General features: G+C 55.3%; 1 protein-coding gene across 4 annotated transcripts in view; it reads left to right on the forward strand.

Moving 5' to 3' along the window:
- The first annotated feature begins 1,866 nt into the window (after positions 1-1,866).
- The window catches only part of ANK1 (ankyrin 1), a 210,258-nt gene continuing 186,165 nt past the window's right edge, over positions 1,867-25,959 (forward strand). The window contains exon 1 of one of the 4 annotated variants that reach the window (XM_082374703.1): positions 1,867-2,190. In XM_082374703.1, coding sequence (XP_082230829.1) covers positions 2,065-2,190 — 126 coding nt within the window. In that variant the 5' untranslated portion in view covers positions 1,867-2,064. The remainder of the gene's footprint in view (positions 2,191-25,959) is intronic. The other 3 variants (XM_082374700.1, XM_082374702.1, XM_082374699.1) reach the window with 3 other exon arrangements.

The raw sequence follows: 25,959 nt of genomic DNA on the forward strand, positions 1-25,959 counted from the left end.
TACAGTAACCATGAGTCACATGCAGTGCCTAAGTGACTAACACGTGCCTCCTCTGAATTTAGATGTGCTGAGTGTAAAATACACACTGAATTTTGAAGCCTTAGTCTAAAACAAGGTGAACTATCTCACTGATACTTTTGTATTGGTTGCATGTTTAAATGATAATATTTTAGATACATTGAATTGAATAAAATATATTATTAAAATTAATTTTACCAGTTTCTTTGAACTTTAAAAAAACGTGGCTCCTTGAAAATTTAAATTACATACGGGATTGGCGTTTGTGGCTCCCGTTGTGTTTCAGCTGGACATCGCTGAGCTATTGTGAGGAGAGGAGAGGGTCCTGGACCAGCCCTGGGAAAGGACGGTGTTCAAAGCAAGATTTCAGCCGGTACTTTTAAACTATTGGCAAGCAGCTAGGTGGAGAGGGTTGCCCGGAATAGGGAGATGGAAGGGGAGTGGGGAGGGCTGGGGACGGAAGGTTCCAGAAGGAACTGAAGAGGAGGTGGCCGACTCAGCCGCTCCCCAAGTTTGTGCTGTCGGGGGCCGGTGCCCAGCGTGGAGTCCTCTGAGCGTCATTCCCGGCCCGCAGTGTAGCCGACGCCTCCTCCGCAGGCTCTAGTCCGGCTGGTTAGCCTGCATCAAGCCCTCAGCTTAGGAGGGCCCGAAGAAGCAGACTGCTTCCCAAGAACTTCTCACCCACTCCTTAATATTGTCTTCCACCAGTCCCTCTCTAGCCCCCTGGGGACGAGGAGCTCCGTCCCCGCGGACGGGCCAGGAGTGGGTCGGGAGCGGCACGGGGCCGAGGGACAGGGGTTCGCGAGCCGGGGCCTCGGCCACGCGAGGACGTGGGCGGATGAGCGCGAGGCCCCTTCCCCTCCCGCAGCCTGGCTCTGTGGCCGGTGACCCGCACGGCCAGGGGTGCGGCCCTTTCCCGCTGCACACGGGCGCAGGCGGCGTCGCCCAGCGCGGGTGCGAGAGGCCGGGAATGGGGGGTGGGCGGTGCCCGGCGCTGAGACCAGCTCCACTCCCGACAAAAGACGACCGAAGGAAAACTCTCTTCACCTCGGACGCGTTTTCTATCTGTACCGGGAAAATAAGCAAATGAAAGGCCCCCATGGTCTGACGGGACAAATCCAGCTCCAGGCGAGCGGCTGGGGGAACGGGCGCTTCCCGGGGATCCTGGCCACCGCGCCCCTCGGCGGGCGCCCGGGGCGGACGGCAGGGCGTGCTCGGGGGGCTGCGTCCCGGACCCCGCGGCCGCCGCCCCCGCCGCGGCCTCCTCGCCCCGCGATGCGGTCGCTTCCGCCGCCGCCTCCAGGCGCGCCGGTCCACGGGGTGGCCTCGGCGCGGGGCCCGTCGCCCGCCGCAGCGTCCTCCCGGCCCCCGGCACAGCGAGGCCGCCCGCAGGAGGGTCCTCCGCGGCGCCCCGGCAGCTCCGGGGAGCGCGGCGGCTTTGTTGCCGCGACCCGACGGCGCGGGGGCCCGTGCGTCTGGCGGCGGCGGCGGCGGCGGCGGCCCTGCAGTGGCGGAGCCCGGCCGGCCCGCGCGCCCGCAGCCGGGCGCTCGCAATGCGCCAGCGCTGGCGCCGAGCGCGGGCGCCGAGCCTCGTCGGGCTGGCCGAGCCCCCCGGCCGCCAGCTGCCCCCGCGCCGCCCTGCGTTAACTGCTGGAGTCCGCCCCCTCCCCGCCGTTCGCCGCTAGCCGCAGTACGAGCCGCCTCCCCGCAGCCGCCGCAGGAGAGGGAGGGGGACGGGGGGAGGGAGGGGGGAGGGAAGGGGAGGGGGGAGGCGGCGGCGGGGCCGAGCCCAGAGCCCGTCCCGGGCGCCGGCGAGGAGCTCCGGCCGCGGCGGGAGGCGCCATCCGGGGGCCGCCTCGCCCTCCGCGCGTCTCGCGGCCGCGTCCCCCGCCGACCCGGCAGCCGCCTTCCCGCGGCGAGGAACGCCGCTCCCCACTCCGCCGGCGCGCAGACTCCTTTTTTCCTCCCCGGGAGGGTGTCGCCACCTGGATCGCCAAGTGTGAGGGGTCCAGGAGGCGGGGACCGAGCGGGGCACCGTGGCCGGCCATGGCTCAAGCGGCCAAACAGCTGAAGAAAATCAAAGACATTGAGGCGCAGGCCCTCCAGGAGCAGAAGGAGAAGGAGGAATCCAACAGGAAGCGGAGGAACCGCTCCCGTGACCGAAAGAAGAAGGTAAGGGGGGCGGCGGCGACAGCCCGGCGGCAGAGGCGCCCGGAGGAGGCTGCGGGGAGAAGCGGCTCGGCAGAGCCGGGAGCGGGGAGGGGCGCGGGTCCCCGGGGCCGGCCGAGTCGGAGCCGCCGGGTGGAGGGCGCGGGGCGGGAGGGGAGCGGGGAAGAGGCTTCGGTGCGGCCGGAGGAGGACAGGGCAGGAGTCTGGAAGGGCAGAGCGGGCGGCGCGGAGGCGGAGAGCGCGCGGAAGCCGGCCCGCGCGCTGCCCGCGCAGCCCCTTCAGCACCCTGGACAGACGCCGGCGGGCCCGCGCTGCGCCGCGCCCGGAGGAACTTTTCCGGCCTCGGGCGGCGGCGGGATGCTGGGCTGCTCCGCCCCGGCGCGCGGCCTCGCCGGGCTTTGCAGGGAAGCCGGTTTGGGGAAACGCGGCTCCGGGCTCCGAGGCTGCTCTGCCCTGCGCCTCGCCGGTGGTGACCCACTCTCGGAGCGCGGAGGGCCTCGTTCCCGGGGCTCTGCCCTGCCCCTCCCGACCCTCCTCGAGCCCAGGCAGCGCCTTTCCCAACCCTGTGTGCCCGGGGAAAGAACGGCTCGGCCCGGCGTCACTTGGCAACGTCTCCTGTTCTTGTCACTCGAGAGGAGCGGCGGATGGCCGGGAGGGGAAGTTCCTTTGGAAGTCGGGCGCGGGTGCTGTCCAGCTTGGCCCGAGGGCCTGCTCAGAGAACAGGTCTCCTCTCTGTGGAGGAGTCGGGGCACGAGACACCCCCCAGCAAAGGCCCAGACCCCTCAGGGCAACCGCTGCTGTGTTCAGCGCTTCCCTTCTGGGTCTGGGGCCTTCCTACCCCCAACTCAAAGCGCCTTTGGAAACAGCTTTGGTGAGAGACACCTTCCCTTGTGAAGGGAGGGCGTTAGCTGACTGGGCCAGGGCTCCAGCAGAGCTGTTTCAGAGCGCCCTGTGCAGGAGGCCGGGAGTCCATGGATGCGGTTCTTTGGACTGGAGATGGGGCTGCACTAACTTCAGCTCCCGCAGAGCCATTTCAACCTGCGGACGGCAAGGCGGAGCACGGCCTGCAAGCCCTTCACTGGGGAATGGGGCCCCCGGGGTTCCAGGGCTGAGACGCAGGCCTTCCTCGTTGAGAAGGAAACATTTTTTCTTGAAACTGTCTCACTCTGAGAAAGAAGTTTGGAGCCTCTGGTTGACAGCAGAGTGGGGACAGGCTGCCTGTGGGTCAGGCTCCTCACACCACTTGGTCAGCAGGACCCACATCCAGCCTGTTCCTCGAGATGAGACCCAGGGGCAGAGATGTTCTCTAACCGTACCCAGAATAACCGGCGTGCCAGGCTTCGCCGTACCCCTTCCAAAGGCGGCCCTCCCCCCGACTCCCCCCCCCCCCCGCCGGACTGCCGTCTCGTGTGTAAATAGTAGTTTTGCAAAGGCACCACCCCTTTAGCAGGACCTAAAAAGAAGCCTTCCCCAGGCCCACGGGGAATCGGAGTTTGGGTTGGTGCCACTGAGAGAGAGAGTCCCATCAGGTCCTTCTGTTGGGTCTGAAATACCAGAGCCCATCTTGTGAGTCAGGCAGGGGGAAGTCTGGTTACATCTGACAGCGCTCACCCACTTTCTTGGCATGAATGTAAACTTCTTCTGAGGAAAGCGTGCTCTCTATTTCCATCCCTGCCTAGTGCTTTAGGAGCGAAGCCCATCCTCTCCCAAACTGCTCACTCTATGTTTTTATCCCACTTCTTGCTCCCCAGCTCCTTCCCTGATGCTCCTGAGACTATAAATAAAATTTTTTTTTTTTTGGGAGCCATAGTCAAAACAAAACTCTCCCTTTCTTCTCTTCTGTGAATTCTTTCCATTCACTGTAACTCCCTTCAGTAGAACTCTGAATCTTGACTGCACGTAATACACACATAGAAAAGTGGCAACTCCAGTATTCTTTTTGTTCCTTGATCTTAGTCTTTACATTCCTGGTGAACTTGATCTCCACGGTGAGTGCTGGATGATAATATATTCCCTTCCCCACCCCCTAGTTGTGTTATTTTGTTTTACTAGCTGGTCATAGCATACTGCGTCAGTAAGCATTTGAAAATCTGCCATGTACAGATTTTCCTTATTTTATGCAGTGTCCTGGGTGCTAGGATGGATCCAACAATAATAAGGACATCTTAATTCAAAGTGATAGTGATGATGTAAACTCTTAAATTCTTGGGGTGAGGGGCGATATGGTATGGGGTGAGGTGTGAGGGTGCTTGTTTTTTTTTTTTTATAAATTTATTTATTTTTATTTATTTATTTTTGGCTGTGTTGGGTCTTTGTTGCTGCACATGGGCTTTCTCTAGTTGCGGTGAACGGGGGCTACTCTTCGTTGCAGAGCGCGGACTTCTCATTGCGGTGGCTTCTCTTGTTGCAGAGCACAGGCTCTAGGCATGCGGGCTTCAGTAGTTGTGGCTCGCGGGCTCTAGAGCGCAGGCTCAGTAGTTGTGGCGCAGGGGCTTAGTTGCTCCGCGGCATGTGGGATCTTCCTGGACCAGGGCTCGAACCCATGTCCCCTGCATTGGCAGGCAGATTCTTAACCACTGCGCCACCAGGGAAGTCCGGGTGCTTGGTTTGTGTGTCGTAATGATGGTGAGCTCTTTTTGCCATCGGCCGGGTCTTGAGAGCCATCTTAGAGAGCAGAGTTAAAATTTATAGCAAAATACAAAATCACAAGAAAGTGGAAGGCCCTCAGGAGAAAGGTACGGGAGGTAGAGCAATGCGGAAAGCCTCTTTAGAGAGGGCAGAGGGCACTCGTGTAGGAGGTGGTTGAACAGATGGCCGAGGTGGGGCTGGGGGCCAGAGTGAAGGTTCATATAAGGTGAGGTCTAATGAAGACCCGTTTTCCACAAATGAAGTCATTTTCTTAAGGCAAAGTATATTAAGATCAAGCAGCTGAGGACTCTACCCTGGTCACCCCAGACTTGGGGTTGCTGTGGAACCACGCGCATTTCAGCCGGAAGAAAGAGCTTCACACGTGCAGATAGACATTTGATGCCAGTGAATTGGTGATTTGGGTGGACGTGTAGCTGAGCAAGGGTATTCTGGATTTACTAAAAGGAAAGGTGTTTGTCCCACGGGCAACCTACCTATCACAGGGGACTAACTGAGCAGAACCGCATCCCTCCCCATTTGTAGAAATCATCGTGGTTGTAACTTCAACGGTGGTTGCAGCCTTTACAGTTGGTGGTATTGTGTGGGAAGGCGCTGGCTGACGGTGCTGTGCAGCGGGGCTGGAGGCTGATGTTGTGACGCACTGACTGACACAGATAGAAACCACCTCGACTCAGGCAATCGAGCTAAAGCTCTGGAGCTCGAGAAAGGCCTGCATCCTTCTGGGGCTTCATTCAGTTTTCTGCTTGTGCAGCACACGTCCTCGTCAGATGCTTGCTGTTGGAGCTGCAGTTTTTTGGGGGAAAAAAAAAAAAAAGAGCCAGTATTTATGACACTGACTGATAAGTCCCCTGCTTCTGAAGATGGGGTTGGAAGTAAATAAATTGCAAAGCATGTGTCAAGCAGGCATTTGCATTAAGAACGGCAGCTTTCTAGGGCTGAGGAGGCCTTGGGCATAAGGATGTGTGCGCTTTTTCTGTTTACTCAGAGCTTGAGGTTGGGAGAGGAGGGTGGGGAGGTTGGAGAAAAGATGAGGCCGAGGATGGATGAGGAAGAAGAGGGACAGAGTTAAAGAAAGGAGGAGAGGAGGAGGGGTGAGGGAAGCAGACAGGGAGAGAAGGGGGCTGACATCTCAGCCCTGCTTTAAGTGGTGACACTCAGCCTGCAGTGCCAGTAAGTTCCCTGGGGTAGCGTTTACTGAGCTCTCTCCTTTTCTCTTGTTCTGTCCACCTCCTTCATCCTCTGATGCTGGTGAAGGAGGGGACCAGGCCCTGTACATAGCTGTCTACCCAATACCTAGCTCAGCACCTGACACACAGCGGGCATGCCATGAACGCGGGGGACAAGTGCTTGAATGAGTGGGGTCGTATGTCTGTCTCTGTTCACCTAGAGGTTTCTTGGTCATCGGCTTGTGTCCAGATGAACAGTGCACTCTTTTTGGGGGGCATCTGAAGAAAGCCTGACACTTCTTTCTTTTCGAATCATTTGCAAACCAACAGAGATTTGTAGGCAGGCAGTGGAACCATCTAATTTTTTGGTGCAGTGAATTCTACCACCGAGCCTGTAGTTAGTTCCTTGCAGGGTCTCTGCTGCACTAAACGACAAGTGCTTTTAGCCATTGGGAACAGCAGTGTTTGCACCGGACCCCAAGGAGCCGAGCAGAGGAGGGTGCAGGAAGAAAAAAAGCAAGCCCGGGCGCGGAAAGTGGCCGTCCCCGCTTAGCTGTGCAGGCAGCGTCGTCAGCCCTGCCAGTCTCTGCAGCATCCTCGGAGGGCCCTCGGCCTTCCTCACATAGCCGGACCAGGCCCTGCTCCTGGACTGCGGAGACGTCTTTGGTTGATCCAGTGACCAGAATCACAGGCATGAGCCGAGACTGTGGCCAGGGCTTACCCCCGGGAGGTGGGTTAGGATGGGGAGTGGGGCGGTGAATAAGAGTGGGATGAAGGGCAGGAGATTAGGCAGGAGGGTCATGGGGGCCCGCATCTCCCATTCGTAGAGGGTCTCAAATGTAAACTGCTGCTGCTATCTCCAAATGAGTCTATATATTCAATCCAAGAAAGAACGTACAGGATCAAAAAGAATCATGTTCCTCACGCATCCTTAAACCTAGGTCCTGCTGCGGAACCACAGCCCTAGTATAACTGTCGCGGTATGAACTGATATCTGTATATAAAGTCTCTGTTTGGATGTTGAAGAGCATAACGACGTCTCATTGCATGTTAATTATTAAACGTGTTAATTTATTTAGTTCTGAGCCTTTAAAATACACCACAACTTGGGTACCTGCCCTTTGGTACCTCTTCTTATTTCAGTACCTGGGGAGCCTCAAATAATGCAAGTGGCCCTCCTCCTCTCGGGCACTGGCTGAAGATGTGGGAACTCTCCCAACTCCCTGTCTACCCATCTTCCAATCCAGCGCCTCCCTCTGTGCTACAGTAGTGGTGGGGCTGTTCCCTGGGAGCTACGGTCCCCCGCAACCGTCCACTAGACCAAGAGAGCAGGATGTTGCGGGCAGAGGAGATGTTACACCCTCAGATGCAGCCAGCACTGTGTGCTTGGCGCCTCACAGCCATGGCTCCAAGGAGGTCGGGCGGCAGCTGAAATTTGGAGCCTGAGGCGAGGGCCCTCCCTGTGAAAGGGAGCCGGAGCCAGCCCTGGGACCCTTCTCTTGCTCACCAGTTCTGCTTTCTCCTCGCAGTATGGAAGAGCTTTTATTTTAACTTCAGTCTAAGGACGCTTCTGCCTTCTTTCTCTAAAAACGAGCAAGCTTTAGTGAGTGGGTACCACGTGCCAGGCAATTTTCCTGTGTGTTGGCTCATTCCCGGCCTTCGCCTCTATAAGTGGATCCATCAGTCATTTCTTCCACCTTCACTGTCAAAGCCCATCACACTCTTCTTCGAGAAACCTTTCCTGAATGCCCCCCATCACTCTTTCTCTGCACTCTGGGTTGCTCCAGCCTTTGTTCTGGCGTGTGTGCATGTGTGTGAGACACGTGTTCTTGTTTTATCCCTTCTACTAAATTGTAAGCTCCTTGAAGCCAAAGCTAGAGTCTTTGCACATAACCACTCAATAAATATTTATGGCTTGAAATGACTCAGAAGCTGCATTTAACTGGTTCAGATTTTTTTTTTTTAATTACTTATTTTTGGCTGCGTTGGGTCTTCTCTGCTGCGCGCGGGCCCTCTCTAGTTGCGGCGAGCAGGGGCCACTCCCCGTCGCGGTGCACGGGCCTCCCACTGCGGCGGCCTCTCCCATTGTGGAGCACGGGCTCCAGGTGCGTGGGCTTTAGCAGCTGCGGCACGCGGGCTCACCAGTTGTGGCTCACAGGCTCTAGAGTGCAGGCTCAGTAGTTGTGGCGCACGGGCCCAGCTGCTCCGCGGCATGCGGGATCCTCCCAGACCAGGGCTCGAACCCGTGTCTCCCGCATTGGCAGACGGATTCTCAACCACTGCGCCACCAGGGAAGCCCTGGTTCAGTTTTTTTTCTTGGTCTTTCTATTTGATGTTGGTAGAGCTGGCGCTATAGAAGTGGAACCAAGTAAATCTGGTTTTTTCCCTGAATTATTCTGACTAAAGCAAAGGCTGCTGCCATCAGTGTTTGGTTTTTGGGAAAAGCAAATAAGCTTTGCTTGGCTCCATCTATCCATTCCTGGTTCTTGAAAAGCAGCTCAGACATCTACCTCGTGCAGAGCGCTGGGCTGGGAGTCAGACGCCTGGATTCCAGTTTCAGCTGTTGTACTTATTAGCTACCTGGGCATGAATAAGCTGCCGAATTTCTATGAGCCTCAGTTTCCTCACCTGTAAAATTGGGATGAGAATCAAAAGAGAGTGTGCTTTGTAAAATTTAAAACTCCCGTATATTTAAGAGGTTACAGTTAATAACATAATAATGATTGTTAATTAAATTATTCTTTCTAATAAATCCAAAGCTCCGGCCCGGCCTTCCAGAGGTTGCATGAAGTCTTGACGTTTGCTTGGAAAGGCCAGCACATTATTATTTCAGTGCTGGTAAATGAGAAAAGGACTCTTTAAATCATTTTCTTCATTTCATTTTCAGGAAAGAAATGAATTTCCTATTTTGACAAGATTTATTATTGCAGACTTAGTTATCTCCATGGGGGCAGTCTACAACTTTGAGATGGACTTTATTAAAGCCCTGCATGGCAATTATAGCTGTATATCAAAAGGGGAACATAAAAGTGGTTCCTGAACTTTCTGAGAATGCCATCCCTGTTAGGGCCCGGGCTGATAAATCTGGGGTGTGGAATATCACAGACAATGGAACACGTGTTGTTATGGGCAGACCAGACTCCTCCAGGGAGATTCTGTACATCTTAGGAGTGTAAGCATAGCACATCCTCCAAGAAAGGAGAACTTGCATTATGAACCCTCAAAGGTAAAATAGAGAAGATTGAATGGCCAGCCAATTTTGAACAAAAAAACCTTTCTTTTCTCCTTTGCTTCCCGTGCGACTGGATGCTTCCCCTCGAAGAAAAATGTTCTGTGTTTTTGCTAAGGTGATAATACTTTTTCAGTGTGGGTTAATACATTTTTTATCCATTTCAGAGCACTGTCGCCAATGATAGCTACAAACAACCTTTGCTTATCCAAGGAGGGCCTGTCTTTATTGAGAGGCTACGTGTCCTATGGGCATTGTCTCGCTGGATCCTGCAACAGCCGGTGACCGCAGAGCCGGGGCCTGGCTCCAAAGCTTGTTCACAGGCCTCTGCACTAGGCTGCCTTCTTCCGTGTTTGTTACATCCTCAGGATGCTCAAGGCTTATGTGGGCCCTGGGAGGGGAGTCAGAGCTGAGGGTATCTTTCCTGCCTTCTCGTGCAGGACTTGCAATTAGTGGGAAAGCTGCCAGAGCGGGAAGTAACCTGAGGCAGAGAATGGAGGCAGGTGGTCTGGGCTCAGGACAGAAGGGCTAGTGTCCAGATTGCAGGCGGAGCGTGGCGTCTGTCCCTGGGCTCCTCTGAGCGTCTCTGCAGCAGCCCCCGTGATGGTGAAGCCCCTCTTCAGGCCTTGGGTTAAGGCAAGAGGCCAGATGACAAGTGACTCCTAGGGCTCACCTGCTCTGCTTCTGTCTCGTCCACCTCACGAAATGGTTATTTCCCCCTTTACTTTCCGTTTTGGAGATTTCTCTTCCTACCACAGAGCTGGCATCTTCTCCACATGATCGTTTAATAACCTGCTTCTACATGGAGTTACAGAGTGATAACGTGTCTGCCGTTTTCATCTATTTTTCCTTACTTTCTGGGACTTCTGCTTTTTTTGTGGGATGTGTAGAGGGCCTCTGAGGTCCTGGGCCTGCATGAGAAACACTTACCAGGAGCCCGACTTGGATGGGTGGGAACGGAAACGAGCACGGCCCGGCTGTTGCCCAGACCTCTCACGTCCCTCCCTTGGATTTCCGTGGTTTCTTTTCCTGCCCCTAAGAAGTCAAGCGGGCTAAGTGATGCCCACGAAGAGGAGTGCAGTCAGGGAGAAAACAGGCCTGGGAGCTTAAAAGGCACAGACTAGCGTTAAAGTAGAATTGGGAGTGTCAGGATGGAGTCAGAGGAAGCATCACAGGAGAGGAAAGGAGGTGCTTAATTATGGACTGGCCAGAGCCGTGACTCCTAAACCCAATTCTGAGGTTGGAGGAATGGCCCCAAATACTCACGGTGAGACCCACAAGGAAAGAGGAAGGGGAGAAATGGTCCCAGAGGCCCTTCAACTTTGCTGATGTCAGAACCACCTTGGGGACAGGGCTTATTACATGCAGACCTGCCCCACCGCCCACCTGCAGAATCAGATGCTGGGCACTATGTGGCCAGGTACCCACATGTCCAGCAAGGTCCCCTCGGGTGGAGCTCGCACAGAGCAGAGTGGAGCCTCTGTTCTAGCAGATGGACAGGAGCCAGTTGATGGGTGGTGGTAAAACTAAGGGACAATCAAGCCAGGAGATGAAGGAAAGAGGGGAGATGGTAGGGGATTTGTATTTACTTATTATTTATTCTGTATCCACTTTCCCAAAGGAAGTGGGCAAGGAAAGAGTTGACTTGAGCACCATGGCCAGTCCTATGGGAGAGGTGATCCTGGCCAGGACCAGGGCCTGGGGCAGCTTCCTGGGGGGAGAGGCTGGGTCTTCATGGACTTTTAGGGGTCAGCCTGGTGAATGGGGGCAGGACATTCAGCTGAGGCAATAGCATGGGTGGAACGTGAGCGAGTGGGCTCTGGAGGAGGAGGTGGTCCAGGACCTGTGGGCCCAATAGCAGGAGCCAAAAGAGTGGGCTGGGGAGGTCAGGGCGAGCCGGAGAGGAAGCTGAGATGGGGCCTGCCTGGGTCCAGAGCACAGAGGAAGCCCGAGGCACTCCAGGCAGAAGTCTGAAAGGCTACTGTGCCTTCAGTGCAGAAATGGGACGGTGCGGCTTCATGATAAGCAGGGCATCTAGAACGCGGAGGAATGGTCCAGTGGAGGGATAGGGTGTCTTGTGCTGGGGTGGCCAGTGGGGATGGAGCATGTGACAGACTGGAGGCATCTGGGCGGTGGAGGAAGTTGGTCTTTGTGAGTAACAAAGTGGGTGTAAGTAATCAGCAATGCTGCTGTGGGTTTCTTCTTGACATATGTTAACATATCTGCGCGCGCGTGCGTGTGCGCGTGTGCGTGTGTGTGTGTGTGTGTGTGAATTAAATGTCAGCAGGGCCTCATATCTGACTTGGTGTTGGGGTAGTTCGTTGGTGGTGCCTTTCGTTGAGCTGGGAACAGGTTAGGAGGACAATGACAAGTCCTTTTTATGGAATATGCTGTTAGGTAGCTTCCTGGGGCTCTCCTGTGATGGCGGGAGAGCTAATAGAAAGTGTCCTTCACAGTGCGGGAAGCTGTGAAGCTCCATGGAGAGGAAAGGCCGTCTGTCCAAGTCCGAGCTCACCAGCGAAGCCCTGGCCTGCAGGTCTTCTGAGAGGTTGCCTTAAATAGGGCGCGTGCACGTGACAAAGCCTGCGAGGCCTGGCGGGAGCTAAGGCATCTGACTGGTGGCTACTGACGATGGCAGGGAAAGCAGGGCCCTGGGGCCACACGTGGGCTGCAGGAAGGCAGGGCTCGCGATCTTAGTTCCCCAGCCGGGGGTGGAACCCGGGCCCTCGGCAGGGAGAGCGCCGAGTCCTGACCACCGGGCCACCAGGAACTTCCCTTGCCACTCTTAAACATGTGACTTTGGTGCCATCACCCAAACGGTGAAATGCTATGCATTCGCTCAAAACGATGCTTAAGAATAGGTTTTTAAGAATATGCTTCTACTAAAAATGCAGGACTATGCTTCAGCTGTAACGTCATTAAAACATGTAATGTGATGTAATTAAAAGGAAAGACGGAGGATGCCTTGCTTGCCAAGGTGGGGAGCCCGGCCTTCTCCGCCTGCGTGTCTCCTGCAGACACAGGCTGGGGTGGATGGATGACCTCACACCCCAGGAGAGAATTCCAAGGTGATGTGGACTAGAGCCCAGTAGGTAACGGAATGTTCTGACTCCAGGTGGAGCTGGAGTGCGGTCCTGAGAGTCTGAGCAGCTGGGTCTCGGCGTGGGAAGCCACCCATTGTAAACCAGCTTGAAAATGTGTGTGTGTTGGGTGGAATACTCCGCTCCGCAGCCAGAGTGACCTTCCAAAAATGCAGATCAGATCCTCACACTCCTGCCTTTTGAGTCCTTCGGTGGCTTCCGAACTGCCCTTAGAATAAAGTCCTGGCGGGTTACTCCAGCTTCCGAGGCCCCCCGGGGAGCCCGTAGCTGCCGTTCCTGAATCGTCTTTCTCTCCTGCAGGCTGCACTCAGCTGTGCTCCGAACTTCTTCTAGGATGTAGGATACACGCGCATTCTCTGTCTTCAGATCTTCTGTCGGCTGAATCTTTGGCCTCAAACACTAACGCCAGCCCCTCTGTCAGAATTCAGTTTAAACCTTGCCTCCCAGGTGCTAGATGAGGTTAGGCTACACTGCCCCGTAAGGCAGCCAGGAGATTGCATGGACGTCCGTGTGTGCCAGGAGAGCGTCTTTGATCGAGATGTCGGAGCAGCGGAGAAGAGATGCCGGCAGTGGCTTTAGATGGAGTCAGATGGTCCAGGGCTCGTGCCCTGGATGTTTACTAACTGGGCGACTCTGGGCAGAGGGCTCAGTTTTCCCCTCTGAGCCTTGGCTTTGCCAGTTGTAGGGCAGAGGGAATAATACCTACTGGACAACCTTGCAGGGTTGGTGGAAGGATGGTAAAGCACCTGGGATACAGTAAGCACTCAATACCTGCCAGGTCCGGTTCCGATGACGCCTTAGTTCCCACTCATACCCATCCCTGCCCATCCCCCCGCCCCCAGTGGGAGCAATCAATGAAATCCAAGGTGTGACCCTTGGCAGGCTGTGAGTTCCTTTCCAGAGACGGCCATCAAGGACTCATCCCAAGGTTGGTAGCGCTCATCTAGCATCACTGCCAATTTCTTAAATGAATTAGGGAAACCTGAAGAAATGTGATCTCAAATGCCAGTGAAAGCGAAGAATCGGGGAAACAGCCCAAGTCAGAAAAATGTCAAAGTCTGAAATGTCGGTGGAGCTGGATTGAATCTCTGGAGATGTTACATTCTCCTGTGGTGTGGAGGCTTGGCAGATTCATTTTAATGCCCTTGGAAAGAGCTGCTTTGGTCTCTGCCACCTGGGAAGCGGGCAGTCTCGCGTGCTGATCCCAGCTTACGTGGTGCGGCCGCTGCTCGGGACCCAGGGCCTCTGTAGACGTGGAGCAGCGTCCTGGGAGCCACGATGCTGCAGCTTGGCCTCGCTTTCTGCTGCAGGTGGAGCAAACCGCAGTCCGACGGTTGGTCTTTCTTTTAACGCTGCCTTCTGGCTTCTCGCGTGTGTCATAGCACGTGGACCTCGTTCTTGAGCAGATATGCACCTGAAGGACATCTGGGCTACAAGCCGCATGGTTGACTCTTGGCACTTTAACCCACTTGTCAGTGTTGCCACCCATGCGACAGGACTTAGAAGAGGCAGGTGGAAAGAACATCCTTCATGATTCGGTACTGAGGTAGGCGCTACAGCATCGTTAGATCCTTCCGGAAGAGCGTGTAGGCTCCCGCCCATGCACGCAGCTTCTTCCACTTGGCTTGAACCTCCACTGCTTCTCCCCGAGCCTCCCCGGTCGCTTTTCCGATCCAGCCTTCATCCTGCTGCAAGCTCCATGGTGCCACTCCCCTTCGTGAGACCCTCCATTTCCCTCCCATCACCTTTAGGATAAAGTCAGACTCTTTCCCATGGCTTCCGAGGCCGTGGGCGCCCTGCCTACCGCTGGGGGCTTACCCCATCCCCCCACCGTGCCCCCCCGGGTTTGTGGTGCTGCCCTGCCACCACCCCCCCGCCCCCCACCCCCCAAGCCCAGCTTCGCCTCCTCCAAGAAGCTCCCCCGAGTCTGGGTCAGAGATGCCATAGAAGAAGGGAGGTCGGTGAGGCCGTGTCCAGGACCCCTTCCCGCTCGGCCGTCTTTCACAGATAATGGCGCTTTCAACCAAGTCCTAGGACAACACAGGAGCATGGGCCCGTTACCTTGCATTTCTCAGCTAATGACGCCCGTGTGTGGTGTGGGTTGTACGGACCTCCCCTTCCTCTCCGATCACCCCCAGATGTGCGAGCATTAGCTACGCATGCTTGTGGATGAGAATCACCCCCAGATGTGCGAGCATTAGCTACGCACGCTTGTGGATGAGAATCACCCCCAGATGTGCGAGCATTAGCTACGCACGCTTGTGGATGAGAATCACCCCCAGATGTGCGAGCATTAGCTACGCACGCTTGTGGATGAGAATCACCCCCAGATGTGCGAGCATTAGCTACGCACGCTTGTGGATGAGAATCACCCCCAGATGTGCGAGCATTAGCTACGCACGCTTGTGGATGAGAATCACCCCCAGATGTGCGAGCATTAGCTACGCACGCTTGTGGATGAGAATCACCCCCAGATGTGCGAGCATTAGCTACGCACGCTTGTGGATGAGAATCACCCCCAGATGTGCGAGCATTAGCTACGCAGGGTTGTGGATGAGAATCACCCCCAGATGTGCGAGCATTAGCTACGCATGCTTGTGGATGAGAATCACCCCCAGATGTGCGAGCATTAGCTACGCATGCTTGTGGATGAGAATCACCCCCAGATGTGCGAGCATTAGCTACGCATGCTTGTGGATGAGAATCACCCCCAGATGTGCGAGCATTAGCTACGCAGGGTTGTGGATGAGAATCACCCCCAGATGTGCGAGCATTAGCTACGCATGCTTGTGGATGAGAATCACCCCCAGATGTGCGAGCATTAGCTACGCATGCTTGTGGATGAGAATCACCCCCAGATGTGCGAGCATTAGCTACGCAGGGTTGTGGATGAGAATCACCCCCAGATGTGCGAGCATTAGCTACGCACGCTTGTGGATGAGAATCACCCCCAGATGTGCGAGCATTAGCTACGCACGCTTGTGGATGAGAATCACCCCCAGATGTGCGAGCATTAGCTACGCACGCTTGTGGATGAGAATCACCCCCAGATGTGCGAGCATTAGCTACGCACGCTTGTGGATGAGAATCACCCCCAGATGTGCGAGCATTAGCTACGCACGCTTGTGGATGAGAATCACCCCCAGATGTGCGAGCATTAGCTACGCATGCTTGTGGATGAGAAGAGCAGGCCGGTGTGTCAGGAGAGGTGGCCATGCGTTCTGGTTCTTTCCACTCTCTCAAAGCGTAGCTTTGGATACTTCTCCGAGCCTCGGTTTCCATGCCTCTAAAGCAAGGGGATTGGTTTAGCGAGCTTCTAAGACTCTTCTGGGGGTGCTGGTAATTCCGTGAATATGTGAATTTCCAAGGCCAGAGCAGAATGGTTCCCAGAGGCCAGCTAGCTTGCCCTGGCCTCTGGTGTGCTGGGCGGGACGTCTGGATGGAGGAGGCTGTCAGGTGTTGAGGTCCAGCTCTGACGGATACCAGACCCCAGGGCATAGGGATGTTGGCAAATGTGAAAGACCGCATAGCCCGGGGTGCTGGCTCAGCGCGTGGACACTCACCGCCCCCCGCGATGTGTCATCTCCATGAGGCTGGCGCTGTCACGGGCAGGCCAAGGAGAGGAGGGTGTGCTGCAAAGGGCCAGGGTCACACGGGCTGCTGGAAGGCGGCCGTGCTCAAGGTCAACAGATCTGGTCCCCTGGGTGCGTGGCCCTGGAGAGCCCGTGTGATCAGGCAGCCCCGTGACTCTTCAGACTTCCTGCTGCAGCCAATTCGGTGCCACCTCCTACATCTGTCACAAAGAGCAGCGTCTGGGAGGGCGGAGGGCGCCTGCACAGGTGAATGGAGGATGCAAGACGCAGGCACCTTCTATTTTCAGTGCACGGCGACTGGGTCTGTCACCTGCTTTCAAGGTCATGAGCAAAGCCAGCGTCCTCTGTGAGTTTGGAGGAGCCCAGGAAGCCCTGACTCTGATGGGGGAAGGGGCTCAAGCGGCCCTTGCTGCTTGCGTTTTCCTGGAAAGCAGACTCAGCAAACCCCCAGCCCAAAGAACAGGGGATGCGCTGTGGGGTACACCATGCGGTTTGTCAGACAGTCCTGGCTTTTCAGAGACACTGCTTTTAGAGATGAATCGCGTAATTTTGGAAAATCCCTGCTTCGTCACTCACTGAGATTCCAAGGAGCCAGTATTTTCAGGAGAGGACAGTCCCGCAATTTAGCCCCAACTGAAGCTCTTTTTTGATTTCAGTCTCTGCCCCTGTCGCCCTTTCCTTCTCCCAGGAATACAGTGCCCCAGGGGACTGAAAACCAGTCCAGTTTCCTCCAGGGGCTGCTCAGCTGGGGCTGGGAGGGGAAGGAGAAACGTCCCAGGAAGGGGGTCTCCACGTCCGGAACCTTCTCCAGTGGTTGCATCTCCTGGGAGATGAGTGCCCGGGTCTCAGGCCTCAAATAGCCCCGTGGACAGTGGCCATCGTCACACAGAGCTGGACGGGTGGCCAGCGCAGCCCGTGCGTTACTTTGCTCTGCTCTCAGCGGCCCTGCAGAGAGGCGGGTACCAGGTCCATCTCACGGGGGAGGACAGTAAGACTGGGAAGACTAAGTGCGGTTCACACCATCGGGACGTGCCTGTCCTGTGGCTGCAACCTTGGGCTGTCTCTCTCTGAAGTCCTGGATTTTTGTAACAAGCAGGCAGTAGCAGATGCAGGGTGTTGTGGATTGAAATTCATGTCGTTTTCTGTTTTCTGAAACCATCAGCTGCCACCCGCAGGAACACAGCGAGACCTGGCCATTGGTGGCCAGTGTTCTCGCCATGAAGGACAGAAGGGACAGCAGGGGACCCCCTGAGGGGCACATGACTCATCTGAGCCCACTCAACCCGAGGGGCTGTCTGAATGGCCCATTTTACAGGACATTGGAGGGCTCAGGAAGGTTACGTAACCGGCCCAAGGTCACACACCTGATCAGAGCCAGGGCTGGGTTTCACACCAGCTGCCTGATGTGAAAACCTTCACCTTTACTGCCTCTCGGGCTGTGATGAGGATTAGACAGAATGAAGTATATTCCTAAGGACAGAAAGATGAGAGGCCAAAAATGGAGAACATTTTACAAGCACTTGACACAGAGCCTAGAGACAGATGCGAACTCCACAGGTCAGTTCCTTGACTCTGCAGGATGAAATACATCCCACCTTGTGTGGGCCTCCAAACCACTGGGGAAGAGAAGGCATACATTCCCCCAGAGGAGCCAAGATAGACAGAGACTTGGAGATGGATACAGACAGATACAAGGCAGTACCTGACCCGTTTCTTGTAATGGGAGCATTAGGAACTAAAGAAGCTGGTCCTGACTCTGCCTCTCAGGAAGTGGCTGGGTGACCTTGGGAACATCACTTCACCTCTCTGGGCCTCTGTTTTCTCACCTGCAGCATAGCGGGCCTGGAGTAGGCTAGCTGACATAGCATCTCACACCCCCGCTTCTTCATGGGGAAACTGCAGTCCAGAGAAAGGAAATGACTTGTCCAGATCACATAGCTATTCTTTGTGGCCAAGCAAATACTAGAGCCAGGCCTCCAGGCTCGGCTCTTGTGTGCTCTGGTGAGAAGCCTCAGCCCTTACAAGCTGTGATTCGTTGAGAACAACATGGTAGGAGGAACTCAGAGAAGGGATGAGGGACTCTGGTCCTTTGGTTCTGCGTGGAAACAGCCCCACCAAGGTCAGGCAGCCAATGGAAGAGCCTGCAGAGATGGGATGTTTCCCTCCGCACTGCGGGTGGAGGGGCTGGGGGCATCATTCAGGGCCCGCCGGGCGCCCCCGGCAGGGAGGAGGCTGCCAGGGGCCAGAGAGCTGGGTTTGGGCGCAGAAGCCTCAGCCCTCTCTGGGCCTGGTGGAAGGAAACGTGCCCTGGATAGGTTGTTCCAACAGGCCTTCATCCCACTGCCCTCATTAGTGCGCTTCGGGGCCACGTGCAGCTCGGGGCGCATTCAGGGCCTGGTACGCTGCCAGCCACGGCCTGCTGTGGACACTGAGTTTGTTCCGTGCATCTGTGGCCTCAGGGGCACCCTCGTCAAGTACAACTCCTCATTCTACACACGGGAACTGAGGCCTGGGTTGGGGTGGGTTCACCTCTCCCAGGAGCACAGCTGCGCGGGGCCTGAACCTGGGCCTTCTGAGTACTGTTTGGAGGGAAGGTCTGGTTGCCCCTTGAGTTACCAAACGTGTCTATCTATCTATATCTATCTATCTATCTATCTATCTATCTATCTATCTATCTATCTATCTTAGTTACCTACTATTTTATTGTGCTCTTTCTTGGGGAAAGAGTAAATAAGAAAAGCTCCCTTGCAGGCACACTGTGTTCTTCATACTTGGTCTGAGCCCATCTTTCCAGCTTTAGCTTCTCCCCTGCCTTCCCACTCTTAATCTCTAAATACGTGCAGGGCTGTTCCCTACATGCTGCCATACCCACCCCCCCCAGGCCTTATTCATACACATGATGCTGCACACAAAATTCGAAACCCTCCTCCCCTTGGCCTCCCAATGAACTCCTATTCATCTTTCAAATCCAGAAAAACTACCACCTCTTCCGGGAAGCCTTCCCTGACTACTAAGCAGAAATAATTACCTCCTCTTTTATGTTCCATCAGCCCTGCTAATCTCACTATCACAGCAGTCATTGTTTTGTTTGTTTCAACCAGAGGAGGGCGAACTTTTAAAAGGTCGGATAGTAAATATTTTCTTAGTCTCTGTTGGAAGTATTCAACTCTGCCATTCTGGCACAAAAGCAGCCATAGACAGTATGCAAATGAATGAGCATGGCTGGGTGCCAATAAAACTTTATTTATGGACACTGAAATTTGGATTTCAGCTCATTTTCACGTGTTACGAAATGTTATTCTTTTTTTTCCTCCTACCATTTAAAAATGTGAAAGCCATTCTTAGCTTGTGGGCTGTACAAGAACTGCCAAAAAGCTGGATCTGGCCCTTAGGTAACAGCTTGCCAAGCCGCAGGTTAAATGCTGTTTCCTTGTTACACCTTGCACAGAGGCTGTGCTGTGGTCATCTCTGCGTCCCCAGAACCTGCTGGCTGAATGAATGAATCTAGTGATTTACTTTCAACACATGTGCAGATAGAGAATGATAATGATTAACTTCTTAAAGGATCCTTTGAGGGATGGAGGTGTGAGGGGCATTATTGCCCCTATTTCACAGACAGGAAAACTGAGGCTGGAGGACTGGTCCACGGAAGGGCCTCAGGGCCTCACCTCCAGCAGGGGTGCTGCTGCTCTGGGTGCTGAGTCCCCTCAGTCGCTGGGGAAACTTGGAGGAGCCGTGCCAGCAGGATGACTGGGCTGTGGGGTGTGGGAGCAGCCGTCCAGGAGCGTGTCTTTCGGTTGTGAAAATAGAAACAATCTGGTGCCTTCCTGGGGGGAAGGCCTGTGTCACAGCGCCTAGGTTTCCTTCCCGCGCCTCTGATAAGAGACAGCAGTGTCTGTTCTGCTGAGGGGGAATTGTCACACCTAGCTAAAATTAGATGTTTTGTTGGAATTATGCTGATTTGACTTAATTGCTGGGGGATGTCAACGTTCCTCAGAAATCCAGGCGCTCCGCCGGTCTGGGTGAATAATAGTAATCCCTTCTGTTTGTGTAGCGCTTGCCGCCCCGGCCCTTCCACCTTCATTATCTGATCTGATCGCTCATGGCAAACTCGGCCCAGAGGACCCCATCCCCAGGGGACCGGGGGCGTTAGTTACCAGGTCACACGGGTCTGAGTCCTAGGTGGCTTCTGTCTCACTAGTGCTGGAGTTTGAAAACTTTGTGCCTCGTTTTTTGAGCCGTGAGCAAGGCTGGGAACCCCTGAAATTGCAGGGGGTCCTGCCCTTTGATAAGTCCTGTGCTTGCTTTCATGCTCTGCTATGGTTATTCTGAATTATTCCTCATTTTTTAGCACTGCGTTTTCATTTTGCACTGGGCCACACAAAGTATGCAGCCAGCCCTGGCCATGAGATTGTCTTCGTGGGCCACGGCACTTGTATATTTCTTTTTTTTTTTTTTTTTAATTAATTAATTTATTCTTTTGGCTGCCTTGGGTCTTTGTTGCTGCGCGCGGGCTTTCTCTAGTTGCGGCGAGTGGGGGCTACTGTTCGTTGCTGTTCGCGGGCTTCTTATTGGGTGGCTTCTCTTGTTGCAGAGCACGGGCTTTAGGTGCATGGGCTTCAGTAGTTGTGGCACTCGGGCTCAGTAGTTGTGGCTCACGAGCTCTAGAGCGCAGGCTCCGTAGTTGTGGCGCACGGGCTTAGTTGCTCCGCGGCATGTGGGATTTTCCCGGACCAGGGCTCGAACCCATGTCCCCTGCCCTGGCAGGCGGATTCTTAACCACTGCGCCACCAGGGAAGTCCAGCACTTGTATATTTCTATCTGGTTAACCTTGGGTGTGATCTGACCTTGGCCGTGGCAGCTGGGATGTTCAGAGGAGCATCTTTTTATAAACAAGTTCCCCGACCCTGGCTCAAGGTGAGATTCCTGCGTGGCTTCTGGCGAGAAGGCCAGCCGGTCAGCCCCCAGCTCCTCCCCCTTCCACCTTCTTTGCCCTGGACCACGGGGCAGGTGTGTGTCCCCGTGTGTGCAGGGGACGATTCTCCCGTTCTCCCGTCAGAGGTGAAGTTGAAGATGCAAAGAAGTGCCCTCCGCTGCCTATGACTGTGGCACCCGGCTGGGTGCACGATGAATCTTTGGGTGCTGTCTTCCCAGCGGGCTCCACTATTCAGAGAAATCCCTGCTCTCCGGGTCTGGTGCAGATGAAGCTCTCTATTAGTTTTTGTCACTGTTGCAGATGGCATTTGGGATGATTTCATAGGTCTCAGAATGGGCTTGAGGGGAGTGGGTGTCCGGGGGTGTCCGGGACTGCTGCTGGACCTGCCACCTTCTAGAATATCGGTGCCTGTGCTTCTAGTGGGCTATGTTCTGCCAGGAGTGAGCACGGCCGCAGGTCGCTGACCCCGGCTGGGTACCAGGTGTGACAGCCAAGCCCCAGCCTCTCCCTCACACGCTGGCCTGTGATCCGCTCCCCAGGCGCACCTGCCCCGCCGCGCCCCGCCCTGCCCAGGGCCTTGGCACTTGACATTGTCTGTGTCACTGTCCTCCCGGAGCTCCCTGGCTCCTTTTTGTCTGTCTCAGCGCAAATGTCACTTCCTTAGAAAAGACTACTCTGAAGTCCCAACTCAACCCCCCACCGACCGTCCAGCCCCCATCACATCATTCTGTTTAATTTTCTTCATTATCTGGAATCATCCTGTCTCTGGTTTTTTATCTGCCTCCCCCTCCCTGCGTTAAAAAATACATTCTCTGAGACCAGGGACCTTGTCTGTCTCATTCACTACTCTTATTTCCAGAGTCTAGAAGAGTGTGTGGCACACAGTAGGCGCTTAATAAGTATTTATTGAACGAAGTGATGCATCCTCCCTACCCTCCTGTAAATTAGGTACCATCAGCCTCCTCTTATAGATGGGGAGACTGAGACCCTAGAGCAATTCAGAAACCTGCCCAAGGTCCCACAGCTTAGAGAGGAGGGATATTGTGGGCTCCACAGCCCAGGTGTGCCACCAGAGGCACAGGTGTGCCGCCTCTCCAAAGACCCGGCCCCCGACCCAACCTGGAGTTCACGTCAGGAGCGTCTGTGTACTTCTGCAGCTGGGGTCTCGCTTTTCTTTTCTTCTTTTTTTAAAAAAATTAATTAATTAATTAATTAATTAATTAATTAATTATTTTTGGCTGTGTTGGGTCTTCGTTTGCTGTGTGCAGGCTTTCTCTAGTTGTGGCAAGCGGGGGCTACTCTTTGTTGTGATGCGTGGGCTTCTCATTGCGGTGGCTTCTCTTGTTGCGGAGTGCGTGGGCTTCAGTAGTTGTGGCACGTGGGTTTCAGTAGTTGTGGCTCATGGGCTCTAGAGCGCGCGCTCAGTAGTTGTGGTGCACGGGCTTAGTTGCTCCGTGGCATTTGGGATCTTCCCGGACCAGGGCTCAAACCCATGTCCCCTGCATTGGCAGGCGGATTCTTAACCACTGTGCCACCAGGGAAGTCCAGGGGTCTCGCTTTTCTGACCTGTGCTGTGCCTGGTGATTCCTTTCCTGGGGTCCTTCTATGACAGTGTGGAAGTTCCATAAAATATTTTTGTTTTTCTAAAATATTGGACACAGAAATGATTTTGATTTGCAAATTTTGAAATGGGTCTTTCCACTAAATCACATTTAGTTTTACATTTTACGCTAGTTTTATACTGATCAAGTGGCCTTTTCTGAAAATAAAAAATTCCACAAAACCTGCCTGAACCCTGATGGATCATCCCGTAAACAAGTGATAATGTACGCAAAACTGCTCGGAAGAGTTAGAAGTGGTACAGAAATGTGAGGGATACCCAACAAATCTTGGTTTCTTAATAAAATCAATCAATCCAGTGAGGACCAGGTAAAGGGATTTTGGAGATTTCTTTTTACATTCTTCAGCGTTCAGGTTGGAAGTCGAACCTTTTAGTGGTCGGTGTAAAAGGAAAGCACACAGGTTCTGGGGTTGGACAGATCTCCCCTCAATCTGAGCTACACCACATGCTTTTTTAGCTCATCTGAGCCTCAGTTTTCTTACTTGTAAAATAGGTCATCCATTCCTCCTCAACCCCTCTGCGTGGCTTGGAGGTTAAAGGAAATGTTAAACGCACCCCTCCCCCGACTCAGGTGCAAGCTCAAGGTCAGCCCTTTTCCAGGTGGGGTCGGGGGATGGGTGCCGTGGGAGCACAGGCGTGAGGACAGGACGGCCAGTGGGCGTGCGCTGCCCACAGCCTGCGGGAAAGGAGATCGGCTTCTGTGTTTGGGCAGCTAGGCGAGCGCAGGTAGATGGCGAAGGGGCTCCTGTCCTGGTGGAAAGGTGCCACCCCAGGCCGCGCCAGGCATGCGCTGGGCCCGAGGGGCGCCTCAGAGGCAACCCGCTGATGAAACCGGAGGAGGTGTCCTTGGGCCCTCCTCTCCCGCCCGGCTGGCCCCCAGCCCCTGGCACTTGCTGCATTAGATCACCTGAAAACACAGCAAAAAGAACAGAGAAGCTGCAATCCCTGTGGGAGAGAGGGGTGCCACGGCGCTCTGGTGACGGGCGGGAATCCGTTCCACACTGGAGAGCCTACGCTTTCCTGTAAGTGGCCGCGCGCCCCATGCACTTAGGAAGAGAGACCCGTGGGCTGACAGTCATTCTGGCAGCAGTTACCGGGGACCTGGCACAGCAGATGGAGTGAGCAGGACGGTGCAAGGGTCCACCTACTATGTGTGCACGTGTCTGACTGTGGCACTGACTTGGCCCTGACGCTGGGTGGCCCGTTGGAGAGAGCCGGGATTTGGGGGTCGGGTGATCTGGGGTCAAGAATAGGCTCCACCCACCCGGGCCACGTGGCGCTTTTCTCTTCTCACCTTGTTAGTTGTCCAGTGTCAGCCCTGAGGCCGAGCATCCGACACAGACCCATTCTGTGCATCGTCCCCTCCCTGCTCTCCACCCAGGTTCCTAAGCCACGGCTGCTGCTGCCAGCCTCTGCGTGCGGGGAGCCTGGTGCCGTGTGCCAGCGGGCCGCAGACACCCAGCTGCTGGCCTCCAGGGCCTGGAGGAACAGGCAGGAGGGCTTGGCGTTGAGGAGAGGGGAGAGAGGGGGCAGGAAGAGGGGAACCTGGTCATCCCCGCCCCTTCCAGCCCGGTTCTGTGCCCACCCAACTGCCACCCCAGGCTCCATAAGTGGACTGGAGTAGATTGTCCTGAGGATCCCCCTCGGGCATGAAAGAGGCCTGCCCCCTGGACCACTGCGGTCTCCCACCCCTCTGTCCCAAGAGCCTGGCAGCTGGGATGATGCTTTTCGTCTCCGAGTTGGACGTCCATGGTGAAAGGGCCAGTGCCTGGAGGAGCAGCCCCTGGAGCGCCTGTCACCCCGGAGAAACGCAGGAAGTCGTGACACTGTAGGGAAGGCAGAGTGAGCTGAGGCCGGAGCCAGAAGCAAAGCCGTCGGGGGTGAATTTTGTCCTTGCGGACGGATGTGGAGAGTGGGGCAGCCGTCAGGGAGGACCGCCGGGGCCTTCTTGGTTATAGACCAGTCAGGGAGCACCAAGGGCATTTGTTGTCACCTCCTCATTAGGACACCATGCCTGGGGAGATAAAAAGAGAGGCAGAGGGAACTCGGGGGTTGCTCGTGCCCCCTCCAGGGCGCTCCGAGAGCTGGGTGTTTATCCAGCACCTCGGGCCTGTCCAAGGGCCTACGGGCACGTGACCCGGGGGCAGTGAAGATGGGCGGGTCGACCTCAGGAAACTGCTCCTTTGCTACCCAATTCTTAGCCTAACTCGTTGTCCTTCTCCTGGGCCCAGGGCAACCTTTCAAATTTCATTTAATTTAGTAGAAACCAATTATGATGGATATGAGAAAAAACAGGGTCTGAAATAGAGGCATTTCCAAATTTCTGTGGGCCCTTGATAAGTGGCAGTGGCCCCAGTCGCTGCGGCCCAATGAGGGCATCCCCTCGATGCCCAAGGGGCGCTTCCACTGCCTCGTCCACCCGAGAGCGCAGCTGCCCTCCCCCAACCCCTGGAGGTCCGAAAAGCTGGGCGCCACCCATCCCTGTTATGTGTCCACGTTGCTGGTGGTTCTGCCACAGATCCTCTGCCTCTGTCCCCAGGGATGTGGGCCCTCTGCCGCCTCGGCTACTGCAGGGGATGGAGGGGAGGATGGGCTCTGAGACTTGGGGTCAGGGCAGTGGGTAGCCATGTGGGAAGGGGGACACCAGCAAATCCCTTAAAGATCATTCCAGGGAGAGACCTGGGCAAAACTCCCTTCTTTCCAAGGCTTTGTCCTTTCCACCAGGACAGGAGCCCTTTCGCCATCTACCTGCGCTCGCCTAGCTGCCCAAACACAGAAGCCGATCTCCTTTCCCGCAGGCTGTGGGCAGCGCACGCCCACTGGCCGTCCTGTCCTCACGCCTGTGCTCCCACGGCACCCATCCCCCGACCCCACCTGGAAAAGGTGCTTCACCTTTCTGCAGGTGCTTCACCTTCAAAAACAAAATCTTCAATTCCTTTTATGATCCAGGCTGAGGATGAAGTGAGGGCTGCCCACCCCATTTGGCACTTGCCCCAGCTGCGCTGATCAGACACCCACGGCTGGACGTGTCCCCATGGCTCTCAGGGTCTGACTCTGGGTCTTTGCTCTCACTGTCACCTTCGCCCGGAATGCCCTTCCGGAAGGATGGCACAGTTAGGAGGAAAACCTGGGAGTTCGGGCTTTAGAGCTAGATTAGAATCCTGGCTTCAGATCACCACCAGGGGGGCGTCTGGCGTGTTTTTGAACTTCTTTGGACCTGAGTTTCTTTTTCTCTGAAATGGGGGAATAGTGGCATTGGAGGGGTCCCTGGGATGGTATGCACAGAGAGCCTGGCCCGGTGCCCGGCAGATGGAGCCGGACGGTGGCAGGCAGGGAGGCGGGGGACGGACGGAAGGGCAAGCTGGGCTCGGTGCGGCCAGGCGCTCCTGGCGGCTGTGTTCCGGCTTCTTCCCTCTGCACAACCTCTGAGATGTTGAACTTGAAGTCATCTTGCTGCATCCCTTTGGAGGAAGTGAT

Source organism: Balaenoptera borealis, assembly GCF_965194805.1.
Source record: "Balaenoptera borealis genome assembly, chromosome: 21".
NCBI lineage: Eukaryota > Metazoa > Chordata > Mammalia > Artiodactyla > Balaenopteridae > Balaenoptera > Balaenoptera borealis.